General features: G+C 39.5%; 1 protein-coding gene across 2 annotated transcripts in view; it reads right to left on the reverse strand.

Moving 5' to 3' along the window:
• The window catches only part of CEP112 (centrosomal protein 112), a 163,048-nt gene that overhangs the window by 103,104 nt on the left and 44,732 nt on the right, over window positions 1-15,212 (reverse strand). For both annotated transcript variants that reach the window (XM_031063337.1, XM_014310204.2), the window contains exon 18: window positions 1,209-1,344. In XM_031063337.1, the coding sequence (XP_030919197.1) occupies window positions 1,209-1,344 (136 nt within the window). The remainder of the gene's footprint in view (window positions 1-1,208; window positions 1,345-15,212) is intronic.

Raw genomic sequence — 15,212 nt, forward strand, 5'->3', positions numbered from 1 at the left:
CAAAATTTCCCAGAATGCAGCAAGATTCTGAAAGGAATTTACTGTCACTTTAAAATTATGGTTGACTATGTTTTCTAAATTCTTTTGCACTTTCTTATGTTTTTGATTGGTTTTCTTTGCTGAAAGTTTTTTTAAGTGAATGAAACTATTATTAGCTTTTCTAGAATTAGACAACATCCCTTTTAGATGAGAACTAGGATATTATTTTAAGTCACCATGAAGAAATTGCAGGAGGGCCACACAGTACAGAAAATGTCAGATTAAAATTGTGGGATTTGTCATATTGCCCTCATGGGTCTGGTTTGCTGAACACATCTTGCCTTTATAAGTTTGTTCTTGCCTTTTTTTTTTTAATTTCCAAATTCTATTATTCGCTGTCTGCATGGGTATTAAAAATACCAGCAGTGAAGATTTTCAAAAAACTTTGAGAACAACAAAAAGGGAATTTCCTCAGTCCTAAGGCAGCACTCTCAGCCACCCATTCCAGTCCCAGCCTGCAGCACCCTCCTGTCAGCAGTGAGGTTTGGTCAAGGCAGGTGAGGCTGGAACCTGTAATCCAGAATTACAAGCTTGAGTTCTGTCTGGAAATTTCAACCACATGAGGAGTTAGGAAATATCCCTTCTCTCCCCTTCTTTTTGATCACCTATTGCTTGTTCTCCTTTCTTTCACTCCTTGGGCTGCTTTTATAAACTCCCAGGAGAATAGTTTAACTATTGTTTGCTCCATAAGATATTTAAACCACTAAACTCCCTGATTTTCAGGGACAGAAAAGTGGATTTTTCCATCCTCTGCACATGACTGCCAGCAGCCACCACGGCTCTGTCCCTGTTTGGGCTCAAACTGATTACAGGAGCTCATTAATGGAAGACAGAGTCGCTGGGAAAAGAGTAGGAAGAGCCACATTTAAGTGGGAAATGACAAGCGTTGTTCCATAGGGTGTATAAACTAACCCTTTATACTCTCACTCCTGAAAAATCCCTAATCAGTATCATAACTGCAGATATCTTTATAACAATGACAATTCTGGCTTTGTCAGAAAGATGAAACACCCGCCACCATCCCTTTCTGACTCGCTGCAAAGACACTACATTGTGAAAGATTTTGATGTCGCACTCTCAAGTGGAGCATGTTTCTGGCATTATAAGATCAGAATCCGCTATCCCACTGCGCCAGAGTTTCAGAAAGGCTGGCATTGTGACCTCCTCACCCGCTGTTTCATTTCTGCAGAGTCTTTCTCTGAGTTCAGCTCCACCTGCCGCTTAAACTCCTCCAGGGCAGCGCCTGCCTGCTGGGCCTGCAGCCTCTGTACCTCCGTCACCCGCCTCAGCTGCTCCTCCTTCTCCCTAGAAAGTCACAGAAAATTTTCAGAGTTCAAGTATCAAATAAAAGAACAAGTGTGCTGGTGTAAAAGAGAGGCCTTTAACCCGATCAGTTTAAAATAGTATTCAGATTTCAATTTCCTGTCCCAGCTTCTGCCCAACTTCCCTTTGCAGGGCTTTGAAGAAGGCGATGGAAGGCCGGAGTTATTTTCGCTTTCTCCGATTGAATTTCACACGCCCAAACACGGCGTCCACAGCTCACAACAAAACCTCCACCTTCAAAGCTTCTCTTCCCTTCAGTGGCTCTCTACCCACTGTAGAACCCCTTTTATTAATCTCATCTAATTAATAAAATTTAATAATAGTAACAATGAATAAATACTAACAAATAAGATTTCAATAAATTAGATTTAACACCCCCAATACTTAAACAAAACTCTTTTTACCATGATTGCCTTTCCAGATTAAAAAACAAAAACAAAAACAAAAAACCAAGAAAATTATCCCAGTGCCATCTTTGCTCAGACAAGGTACAGGATTATTGCCTGCTTGTCATAAATCAAAATGCAAAGCAGGGCAATGCATGATATGTGGTTCCTTCTTAATCTATTAGAAAGCCATAATGCTGTGATGTCTATTCAGCCTTTACAGTAATGACAGATGTTAAATCTCTGTGCAAAGATATTTCATATCAACAGTCTACACTATTTGACGTATTAAACCTGATACATTTATAGAAACCAGGCTGGATTTCTTCAGACTGGATGGTACATCAATAGTAATGTTTCTGTAATATTTTATGTACATTCACATATATGAAGAGATACACATGAAAAGATAGAGACATTCACTATATTGACACAACACAGAGAAAAAATCAGGTAACTTATAAATTCAGATGTGAGTACTCAAATATTACTAACTTTTATTAACTAGTTACTGGTTTTGTTATTAACTTTTTGTGACATGTTCCAACTCCCACAGGTCAGCAGAGCTGCCTGATTTTGTGTTCAGACACTGGAGAACACGATGGTGGCATCCAGGGACAAAGCTGGCTCCACCCATGGCTTGTAACAGAAGACACATTCAAACAGACCTGGGGCTGACATTTTCATTTTGCAGGCAGAGGAAGTACCTCACGATAAATTTCCCATTTTGACAGAAATTATTTCCATATAAAACAAAGAATCTGACACGTAAGAGACGGAAAAGCCCAGTTAATTCATCTCGTCTGTCACCTTGCCAGCCCTGGAGGAGCTGCTGCAGCACTGAGAGCGCCTTTCAGAAAGGTCAGGAAGCTGCCAAGCCCAAAGTTACAGTATTCACATCCTCTTCTGTGGTTTGCAGACCAGACTTTGACAATAGGACAAAGAACATAATCCTACATCTTCACAAAGAGGCTGTTTGCAGTGCAGGAGAGCAGGGTAATTCCATTAGCAAAGAGATCAAAGAAATGCCACAAGCCCTGAGTCAGTACATTGCTGTTTACTTCTAGAGGTTTTTTTCATGATGTATATTTAAAAAAAAAAAGATTTTATTTTGGCGCCTCACTCACAGCTGACGGAATAATTGGGAATAGGGAGACTGCTCCTCTCCTTACAGAAAAAGGAAAATACCTTTCTTCCCCAGCAGAAACTGGAGGAAAATGGAACAAAATCCTGTACCACAGTTTTGGTGATGATTGTTTTGGGGTTTTGGTTTTGTGTTCTTAGAATACCTATGCAAATTATCTTCAAATTTTCTAGAGAGCATCCACCACCTCTCCAGATATGTTTTATTTCCACAGCCTCACTGATTCCATTTCCCACACTCCTTTCAGGGGGAAGCACATCTGTGTTAATCTAAGCCATCACATTCCCCACTCATTTATGAGACAATAAAAAATATTCAGCAAAAAAACACCACTACCAAAATCAACATTTCTTTCCCCATCCAAACTCAAATGGCAAAATACCATTTAGGATTTAAATTCCTCCCGCAGAGGAGCCAAAAGATCCAAATTCCAAGTACAAAACTCCTCCCCATTCCTCAGAATGGGCACACCAGTGACACCTCCAGAGCTCAAAGTGATAGGAACTGTCTGATGGATCAGTTTTCCATCTGCCCCTGCTGTTTGGCTCAGTTATCCCCCAAATCCCACATTCCAGGGAACTGCTGAATACAGATATTTTTAATTTTACAGCTGTTTGACACTAAACTACATTAAGCACATCACTCCCCTCTCCCAGAACAAAATCTGCCTCAGAAAGAAGAATATAAAGAGCTCTGCCCACATTTGTTACCTTGGAGAGACCAGGGGAAGGGGAAAATGTCCACTTCTCCTCCCAAAGATCCATAATTCAGCAATGGGCCCTGGATAACAAATCTCTCTCCCTGCAAAACACATCTAATAATTCCACTCCACACTGGATGCAAAACCAAAACTCGAAGCTTATTCAAACACATCCACACTGCCAAGTGTCACAAGACACTGGGACAGCAGCTTTGGTCCAGTCAGATGGAAACACAACAAATCTAAACATGAAAGGACAAAATACCAGGCCTCCTGCTCACAGTCAGGCTCCAAATTTATGCATCTTCTTCCTCAGGAAGACATTTTTATTTTGAAATATTATGATGTAAACTTCCAGGAATGTGGTTTTATGCACCTTCCTTTCTTTTAAGCACTTAATCCCATGAATAAATGCAACATCTCATTATAAGCAGGAAAAAACCTTCATTTTTAAGGATGTGGGAGCCAGCACTCTCTATTTTTTGTGCAGTTCAGATTTGTACAGAAGCTTAGAAAACCTGTACAACAATGGCCCTCGGATCACAAATATAAGAAAAGCTTCACTTTTTTTTCCCAAGACACTGAGCAATGTGCCTTGCATGAAGCACTAAAATATTCACTTTGAAGATTATTTTTTTCAGTTGGACTAGTTGTGGGGCCCAGTACAATACAATTACATCACTTAAATCCCCTAAAGCTGAGCCGCCCTGAATATAAAAACAGGGTGAATTTACTCTTTGCCCCCAATTTAAAAAGCAGCAAATTCCTTTTGTTTCAGTGTAAAAAGGACATGGCAATGGAATGAGGAGTCTTATACAGCACAAATCATCTCAGGGAATGTTGACTGTGAAGTCCAGAATTTCAATTTCAGAAATCAGCACCCTGAAGTGCACTGATGAGAAATACAAATATTTTATGTGCTTCCTCTTCATGCTTAATCATAAATATTTGTCTGGCTCTGTAAAATGTCTTCCAAGAGATAACAACTAAATGCAGTGAGACTTTACAGCACTGCACTAAGGAAACCCAGGGAAATTCAGGGGTTAACAGCAAAGGTTAATTAGGTTTGGGATGTCCCACAAATGTTGGATGAACCAACACCTTCCTGGAGGGCTCCCAAAATTCCCTGAACAACAGCAAGGGCTCACCAACAGCACAGGGAGCAGGAGATGCGCCTGGCTGGGTCTCAGCCTCGTCAAGAAATGAAAACCCTTCAGACATGAAGTGCCAGCACACACTGAGCACATGTACCCTCAAGGCTGCACAGGGAGAAATTTTCACATCCCAGCAGCAAATCCACACCCAAAGTCCCTGTGTGTCATTTAGAGAGATTTTCAGAGGAAAATAGTAATAGGCTGTGAAACTCTAAGTGATTTCTTATAAAATTATACCAGGCTTTAATTTACAAATTTTTCCCCAGGTTTTCAGAACCTGCTGGCAGCACAGACCATTGAATCCCAGCTGTACTGGAGAACAGAAGCGGAGCAAGGAATTTCTATAAGGATGTATTTTGCCACTGAGTAAGTTTCTGAAACTTAAATTCTGATGGACTCCACAAGAGGGAGAGGCTCCATCCCTTGTTAAGTCTCTCTCGGGTTGTTATGACTCTGGGTTTACGCCTGGAGACAAACAGGAATCCCAGAATTCCACAATAGCTTGAGTTGGAAGGGACCCGCACTGAGTCCAACTCCCTGCTTCTCACAGGGCTACTTAAAACTAAATCACCAAAACTCAAACCATCACAGGGCTACTTAAAACTAAATCAAATGACTGAGAGAAGGCTGAGGTATGGGAAAAGCAGAGTCATGGCTGAGCCTGCAGCCCCACTGCTGCTGCTGGGATCTGCTGGGAAAGGCAGGCTGTGCTGCCATTCCCACACTACACATACTCTAATCCTGTGTGCTCAGATTTGCTGTGCTCACACGAGTCTTTGCCCATTCCTTCCTCTCCATCCTAAACATTGCTACTTCTGAGGGAAAACTGCTTTACTCCCCACCAAACTGCAAACTGTTCACTTGCTGGAAGGCAGCTGAAGAAGGATATTGCTGTTTCTACACAGCCTTCCTTTTTATTTAATGTCACAAGAAACAAAAATTGACTCTCACTAATATGTGCTGAAAAAAAATCAGTTATCACCATTCATGTAATTCATTTAGATTCAAAAAATCCTAAAAAAAACCTCATATAAACACATTTCCAAAGGAGAGCACAATTTCTTATATAATACACAGCAAACTGTGTAGCTGAAAACACAAGCTGCATCAAAACATACCCAAATTTCCCCTGCAAACCAAAATTCAGGAATTTCACCTTAGTATATTCAGTGTCTACAGATCTGAGGTCCCATCCAGTGTACAGACATAGATATTTGACTTTACAGAGGGAAATTTAAGCAGACCCACAATCCTGCTCCTGTTCTCAGAGAGTCCCTTACATGGAGATGCTCCAGTACTGCCAGGACCCCACAAAATTGCAGCAGTTTAATTAATTAATTAAATTTATAGCCAAATGCAAGACTGATGCTACCACTTTTTAGTGCCACAACCAGTAAGAACCACTCCCTGCCACAGCCCCCCTGACCTTACTCTAGCATGCAGCTATTCCACTACATAAATAATGTGTTCAGGCCTAAAACACCACATATCTGTAAAGGAAGGGGTTAATGGGTTAATAGCTACACAGAAATGCTTCAGTAGTAATGCCAAATCGGTGAAATACACAAAAATCAGTTTTGTTTTTCCTGCTCTGGGTTTAACACACAGTGAAAGCTCAGGAACAGCTTTGGGCTGAACTCCATCCCAGCTGTGGCTGGAGCATCCCTGTGCAGGGCTGGGATTCCCACAGCCAAGGAGCAACAACCAGGGCTCTCCTGCCATGCCAGCCCCAAACATATGGAATTTGTGCAGAACACTTCTTCTTTTTGGTGTGGAGAGGAAGAGAGACAGTGTGAAGTCATTCAAGCGGAATGATAACTAAACCAAAGCCAGATCAAAGGAGCGAAGAAGAAAGACTGAAATGTGAAGCTGAAATATTTATTGCCTTCAAAACATCATCCCTATCCTGTCCCTGGGCACGTTAATATTTGGGAGTTGTTAGAAAGCATTCTAACTTGTTTTATCTTTTCAAAGAACTAAAGCCAAAAATATAAAGGCAAGAAATAAATATAAAGTGTTCCCCAATTTTAAGAATAAGATGAGCCTGTCTTTATGAGAAAAAGCACAAATCCACTTATAAATTGTTTACAGTTTGCATAATTTGGATGTTAACATCAAAAAGCTGGTCTGCATTCCTTCAAGTAAGCTCCAACAATGGAATATATTTACAATACAGTTATTGTTTTAAACTATATACTTATGTTTTAAATAAATCATGAGATAACATTAACAAACTAAATCACTCCTTAAAGCCATTAATGAATTTGGAGCAAATAATACTCCACGTGTGCAGTATCACACTGAAATAAGAACAATGCATTACACTCAAAATTAATGGCTCACAAATTAGGCAGACATTGGTTAAACACACTAATAATTATTATAACTATTTCTCATTACAATAATGACAGGGCACTGTTGTGCTAGGTGCTGTGCAAACAGAATAAAACAGCAACTGCCAAATGATGAATGTGATGTGGGTTAAAAGGCTGGGCAAGAGTTGTAAATGTGGCTGGAAAGGAAAACTTGGTAATTTTGCTCCAGACTGCAGAAAGTGTCTCCAAGATTTCGATCCACCACATATATGAGAGAGCACAGAGGCTCAGTTATCAGGGGAGGAGGATTAGAGCAGAGATTAAACAGTCACGGCTTTCCCATGCTGAGAGCACGGCTAAACCTCAGCAAGGACAACGCAGAGGGGAGAATCAGAGAGACAGGTGTAGATAATGCCTTAGAAAAGGGGAGACAAGTCTGTAATTAAAAGGTGGCCCAGAAAGCCAGCCCAGACAGCAAAGAGATTCATGAGGTACCCAAAGAAGAGGAGCAGGGAAGGCAAAGATGGAGATCAGAGAACGGCGCTGTGGTACTGCGAGCTGGGGGTGGATAAAATAAACCATCCAAGGACAAACTATGTGAGAAATCACCAGGCACAGGACAGAGCCAGGCGAGGAGAATCACTTAACACTAACAAAGCACAGCCCAGGCTGCGTGAAGAGTGACAGAGCCAACAGTGGTTGGCAAACCAAAGATGCTGAGGATGAACTGCCAGGATTAAGATTGTTAAGGAGGTACAAGGGCTCAGAATTCATCCTGTCATTCTACTGACTTAAGGTAACTCATTTTATGGTTAAAATAATTGGTTAGTTCAGGATTCTGAGTAATAATATCCATGTTGTGGTAGGTAATAAAGATATTTAATTCTGGGGAACCATGAGTGTCTACTTGGCTCATTGGTTTCTTCTTTCCAAGAGGACATGGATTGTCACAATTTTCTTTTCCTTTAAAGTACTGTTTGAATTATCAACTTCAACTCCTCCACGAAGGTTGGTTGTATTGTTGCTGAAGCTGAAGGAAAGTTGTACAAAACACATAAAAAGTAAAAGCAAAATTAAGATTATCAAACGTAATTGAAGTAGAAAGATCACAATCACTGAGCAACAAGAAGGAACAAAGTTTTTCAACAAAGTTTTTCCTTGTACTGTTTTGTAGATGGTTTCTAAGTGACTCAAAGGAGGTGACAGCCTGAAACATTTCATGCTTTTTAACAATCAGTTAATTGAACTCAATCATGTGTACAACTTTCTTCAGCCAACTGAAAGCTTTTCTCATTTCATTAATGTTTTGTGCATTGTATAATCCTGAAATGAGAAAAGAAATAAGAAATCTGAAAAATACACTGATGTGAGAGGGAAGCCTTTGGAGTAACAAGGGAACAATTCTGCCATTAGTGTTGATTATTTGTATTTTTATTTAGTCAATGCGATCATGATAGTCATTAACTACATTAATTACTACAATAGCAATTTACAGCAATTAATGAAGTGCTACAGCATGACACAGCAATGCTCTTCACCTCACAAGGCAATACTTTTAATTTCATAAGCTGTGTGCCATATCAAACCAGTTTCACAGTTGTTATCACTAAAAAGATGTCATGTGAAATCTCTATAACCATCCTGAGGGACATAACAGTCCCAGAGCCAAGGATTAAAAATCAACTGTTACATTTTTTTTGTACAACTGGAGCCTTCCTTTCAATACATATTTCATTATTGCCAGTAGGTCTCCAGAGAAACGGGGGGGAAAGAAAATGAAAGGCTGTAAATAGTTAATAGAACACTTTATTTTTGCTTTTAAGTGAGACTATTAAACAAAGCTACCATATTTTGGAGCCCTCTGTTCATGCTCCACATTGTGGCCCCTAGAGCGAGGGTTAGGGAATGTTTACAATATGCTGGAAACTTTGACTGGGTTTGCTCTAAAAGGTTTCAGATGCTCAAGCACAGCACCAAGTGGAGAACAGCTGCTTGGTTTTCCACTGATTCTTAAAGGAGGAAAAAAAAAGAAAAAAAATTCCCAAACTAAAACCCAGCCTACCAAAAACAACACACACAGTTTTAAAGAGTAAAACTAGATCCCAACTCCTCAGCCACATCACATTCCCACTGTTTCCAAATCACAGACGTGGCTTTTTTCACCATATTGCAATGGCTGTAATGAGACAAGCCTCAACATTTTAATAAAAGATAATGATGAACACAAAGAACATGAGTATAAACTCTTAACAATGCTCTTTTATTGCAACACTTGGAATTAAAGACAATGCCTGCTCATATTCCTTTAATTATTTCCGGCTTTAAATAGTAATGGCTTTTCCATTCTGACAAGAATTCTCTCCACACACAAATACTTCATTTTCAAGGAAAAATGGAATTAACTGCAGGAAAACAGCTACACTTAGGCAATTACCCTGAAAATATTAACAACAACAACAAGCAATTACTCAGAATTTGTATTCAACTTAGAGGAGCAAGGAAGGAAAAAAAAAAAGAAAAATTAACTTGTGGCTAAAGCTATCACTTCCTTTATTTATTTATCATTGCATTGATGATTCTCAGGCTGTTGTGCTTTGCTGTGTGCAGTGGCATTTCTGACACACACCACTCCAAGAAGCCAATACAAGAGGATTTGAAGGAGCAGCTGTTTAAATATAAAGTTCTCAAAGGGCTTGGTAGAATCAAATTCTCAAGATCCACTGTAAATCACAGCTTTTTTTTCAAATTATAACTTCTGTATATTTTGAAAAGTCTAAATTTTACTTCTTTTCAAAATGCTGAGCTCTAACAATTATGCAAATGTAAATTGGAAACAAAGTAATTTATTTCCATTGCTATTTATTCTACCTCCTTCTGCCAGCTCTCTTCACATGTTTATTTTTCCTTGCCTTCATCTGTTTCCCTCTTTATTGGGTCAGCAGCAGATTGTTCACCATTTATTTCTCTCAAATCTATGTCCCCTCACCTTTACACTGTTCCTTTTGTGGTATTACAGAGAGAAGAAAAATTAAATAAACACCATGGGAATTTTGCAAGATATAAGCAATGTTAAGGACTAGAAGATCCTTACATAAAACTTCCTAAAGTTTGATGCATTTTTAGGTACTTTGAATAAAGCAAGGAGAGCTTTTCACATCAAACAAGCCCAAGTCTTCTCTTTGTGCATCAAAGAGAACCATACAATGAAAAATAAGTCATTACTCAGCCACAGCTGTAGGAAAAGATTCTGTAAAGGATTCTGTAAAGGACAACCTCACCCTCTGCCCATTTTTGCCTTGTCCCCATTTCACCAGTGCAGGTGAACTGGGAAACCCCAGAAAGATCCAGCTGGAGGAGGCCAGGCAGGCTCAGAACAGCAAAACCTTAATAAAATACTCAGGGCATGAAAAAACCTTCATAAAATACTCAGGATGAAAACAGAATCTCATAAACTCAGATCATCCCACTGCACCGGAGCCCAGAGCAGATGGGGCCTTGTGGAAATCAAAACGAGAGAAATGGGAATTTCCTGACCCTTGGTGTCACTGCCATCCAGGCATTCCCTGCGCCAGCCTGAGGCTCCAGGACAGTGCTAATTTCATTTCAACTTCTGCTTTTAGCAAGGCTGAGCTCAAAGCCACCCTCTGAAGGCTTTCCAGGTATCAATACCAAGTTTAAAACCACAGCAGAAGCCTGAGAATAGCTCCAGCTCCATGGATCTGGCTCAATGTCAGGTAAGGAATGACCCAGAATAACCAAATGACTGCAAAGCACACCAGGAGATGACAAGTGAATAAAGAAATGACTGAATAAAGTAATTTCCTTTGAATAGACAAATGACTGAAGTTTTAAGAAGAGTAACTGGTACCGACAAAAAAGTATTTCCTTCCCTAAAGAACATTTTTTCCACCTTGATTTAGGAAATACAGGTGTTAACACATTTTTATCAGGTATTTTCTGTGAGGCAAAACCTTGTAGTAGAAATAACTGTGCTACACACAAAACCTGAAATTTAAAATATGAGTACCACTGAACACCTGACAAAATCCCCAGAAACAGCAGCCCAGCACGGGGAAGCACAGAGCATTGCTCTCACACTGCAATAACAAAAAGCAGTGGGAAAAGCTTTTTTAAGTCTGCAGTGAGGAAAGTCCATGGCGCCACCTCCCAAAAAGAAATCAACTTCTTCTCCTTGACTGTCATGTCAGAAACCACATGAACACAAGTATGTGCATGTACACAAGTATATATGAGAAAAGAAAGGCAAATAATTTTCATTTCTGCATTTTACTGAATACCTGCAGGCACCAGCAGGTATTCGGTAAAATGAATACTTTTAATTTTTCTGCAAAAAAAAATTTGCAGAAAGATTTGGTCTAGCCACCTAAACCAAACCCCAAAATACTGTGAGAACTGTCTGTGTGTGCTTTAAAAACTACTGTGAAAACTACTGGGAAAATCTGCTAATAGACAGAAGTGGCTTTACTGGTTTCTAGAAAGTTTAGCAGTTTAGCCCCTCTTTCTTCCCCAGAATTTTAAACAAGTTCAGACAAGGGGTAGAAAGCCATGGAAAAAAAAAAGAGGTGTTGGGAGCTCCTTATGTAAACAAATAATTTTATTAAGTGAGTCAGAATGAAGCAGCTGCTCAGCATTTGCTCTGTATCATCCCCACTTGCAAAGTGCTGAGATTTGGCTCCATAGACAGACTTGGAAAAAAAAAAAAAGGCAAAGAGAGAGAGGGAGAAGGTTGTGGAGCACTGGAGTGGAGATGTGCAAACATTCCTTGATGCTGCAGTGTTTAACTACAGCATCTGCACCTGTACAGGGGGATTTAATCTCATTTCATTTCATTATTTCATTTCATTTCATTTCATTTCATTTCATTTTTCTCCTAATGTCACTTCTTAAACTTTGTTTCCTTCACACACTACAGAACTGAAGAACAAGAACTCAGGAAATCTGTACTTCAGGAGAATATGAAAATATTATTTGTGTATGAGGCAAGCAAAGCAAAAAGCATTAAATCAGATCCCATAATCCTCTCCAGTACATGAGAACTGTCACAACCTTTATCCTAAAGAAATTAACGTGGTCTGCACTTCCCACGAGGGTGACAGAGGATCACAGCCTCAAACTACCCAGGATGTTTATAATTTAGTCCAAAATCTCTCAATCTCAAGACTGACCAACTTTATGTGTCTGTGCAGCCCCAAAGGTGTGATCCCTGTCCCTGGGAGTGCCCAAGGCCAGGCTGGAACAGTGGGACAGTGGAAGGTGTCCCTGCCATGGCACGGGGTGGCATGGGATGGGTTTTAAGGTCTCTTCCAACCCAAACCATTCTGGGATTCTTTCATGACTCTGTCAAAACCAAACCACCTCAAAACTGAGCTGGTGTTGTGGTTGTAATCTTCAAAAAAAAAAAAGGGGAATATTTTCCTACAGCAAATATGTATTTCTCATAGTAAACTAAAAGTGTTGAACAATCTGCTACCAAAATATAAGCAGAGGAAAATAAATATATTGAGTGAATAAACATCCAAATTCCAGAGAACAAGACACAAGAGATGATGCTGAGAGCTGTTTAACAATATTGTATAAAGTCAGCAAGACCTTTTCTTTCTCTTCCATGCAATTTCTTCAGCAGCAAATGGGTACAGATTTTTTTCCCCTCATTTATTTTCTGTTTCATTCTACTCAGTTTGTACTGTGACAAATTATATACCTCCATTTCCTACTCCTCTTCTTACTGTGAGATAAGAACAGCAGAGATTCAGCCTATTTGCAACCCACTCTCATGACACATTTTCTGCAACCAAACCACAGGGATTAGAGAAACAACCTTTCCCCCCAAGTAATTACAGAGAAGCTTTTCAAGAAAACTTTGTTCTTATAGAAATGCCATGGAAAGGACATTCTAGAAAAGCCCTTGCAGCACTTCTCAGAGGGACTTTTGCTATTAAGAAATGCCAGTGACATGCAGTGCAGAAGTAAATATAAATTTTATATCTACAAGTCACCACCACGAGTCAGGAGTGTTGGAGCAATTCTTTTGCAAAAGGTTTGCTTTTGACAGATATTTCTACCATGAACTTCAGAAGAAGAAAAAAACCTCCTGTAAACTACATAAACCCCTATTCTGTACTGAAACTGTGGCAATACTGTTTTTTTTTTTTTTATTTTTGAAGTGAAAGATACTTTCAGAAATGTGGATTTTACTATTCCAAACAATGCCTCAAATCACTTTCATTCTGCATCAGTGTGGATATGTTTGAAACAGCAGCAGCACTGTTTGCTGTCACAGCACTGGGAAAATAATGATAATAATAACAAAAATCCCCTAAAATGCCTGCCACTTCCCTTTCTATGTGCTTGCAGCTCAGCAGCTACTCAAGATATAATCCTGTGGCCATTTCAGAATCAAAGTGCATTCAGATCAAAGTGGTTTATGAGAAATCACTGATGCACCTACTGGGTTCTGAGTTACAATTCCACAAGGCATCATTTCTATGGAAGATGCTGAACTGTATTCTCACCCACCTCTTGCAAGAAAAGGTTGTTTTCTAAAGATTTACTGGGTCTGCCTGAGGTTGGAGTTAGTTAAATTCATTCTGCAAGTATTTAAAGTAATTCAGCAAAATGAAGCATTTTTACATAAGCTATTGGATCTTATGGACTCATATTAATAGGAAAGGATTGCTAAAAAGAATAACTTTTGCAGCAATGAAAAAAAACCCATAAGGAAGCCAACCATTTCTGCCACAATAAATACCACTGCTCCTTATCTATTACCTACTTGTATATCATATAAAAGCACATATACCAAAAAATGTTAATATTGTCAAGACACAGTGGTGCTAAATGAATGGTCTGAGTTGCAGAAAGCCCTGCAGGACTGGCAGTTCCTCTGTCCTGGGCATGTGAGTCTGCTCCAGCCCTGGTCAGAAATGCAGAGCTCAGACCCAGAGCTGAAATCCCACCCAGCAGAATGTGAGCTGGGCTGGACTAGGACATTGCATTTCTTCAAATATCACCTTTTTAGGATCCTAAATCCATCCCCATGGATCTGCCAACTGCTGTCTCCAGCCAGCCAAAACCACACTAAAAAGCTAATTTTTATTTCTATTCAATTACTTATTAGGATTACTAATTCCATTATTAATCTTAAAATTAACCCCAAACCCCTGCTATAAAACAACCAAAAGAGCTGTAGTATAGAGTTTTATTAGAGTAAACTGCCTCCACAATTAAACATTTTCCATTTCAACTGGGAGAGGTATATATGGTTTAATATTAGACCTCTCTACATTATTTCCAACACCCTGAATAAAGAAAAAAAATTAAAAGAAAAAACTCAAGAGAAACCAAGTGCCACAGGAGATGGAAGTGACCCTGGGAAAAATACAATATCAAAGAATATTCTCATTTAGAGGGGACCCACAGGAGCAGCAGCAGCCTGTACTAGGAGACACTTTGAAAACCATATAGGAACTTATAGGTATATACATATAGAGCCATATAGGTATTAATCAGTTGCTGTGGGGGAAACAGCAGATTATTTTTAGCCTTTGAACAGCCCCCAGGGCTCTTCAATCCCAGGAGCTGACCCATGCCCAGTTTTGGCCAAAGATTCACCCACAGGAAATACAAGGCTGGGCCTGAACTCTGCCAACATTGTTTTAATTCGTGGCCCTTGGAGCATCACCAGCACTTTGGGCTCTTAAAATTGAATCTTTCAAATCCTGACTCCAGCTCCAAGCTACACCTAAGCTTAAATCCAGCCAAGGAATATCTGAAATAACTGAGGATGTCCTGAGCTCCTCAGGTTCCAAATGCCCAGCACTTCCCAGATCCAGCCTGGAGAGAATTCCCTCTGCACCCACGTGGGGATCAACCCTGGGCTGCAAAGCCAGACTGCTTTTATTAACATAAGTGCAGACTGACACATTATTTGAAAGATATGGAAGAAAATTAATGCAGCTTCATTATCAACAAATCAGATGGTAAAATACTAAAAGATTGAGTGCAGTTGATAATGGTTCAACCTCCCCAAAATTATAAATAATAGTCAATGTAAAAAATTTAAAGATTAAAAGCTGGAGTTTTTATTAATGTCTGCAGTGATTTAAGATAGTCTCTATTTATGCCAAATAC

The sequence above is a fragment of the Geospiza fortis genome, unplaced genomic scaffold (genome assembly GCF_000277835.1).
Source record: "Geospiza fortis unplaced genomic scaffold, GeoFor_1.0 scaffold153, whole genome shotgun sequence".
NCBI classification, from domain to species: domain Eukaryota; kingdom Metazoa; phylum Chordata; class Aves; order Passeriformes; family Thraupidae; genus Geospiza; species Geospiza fortis.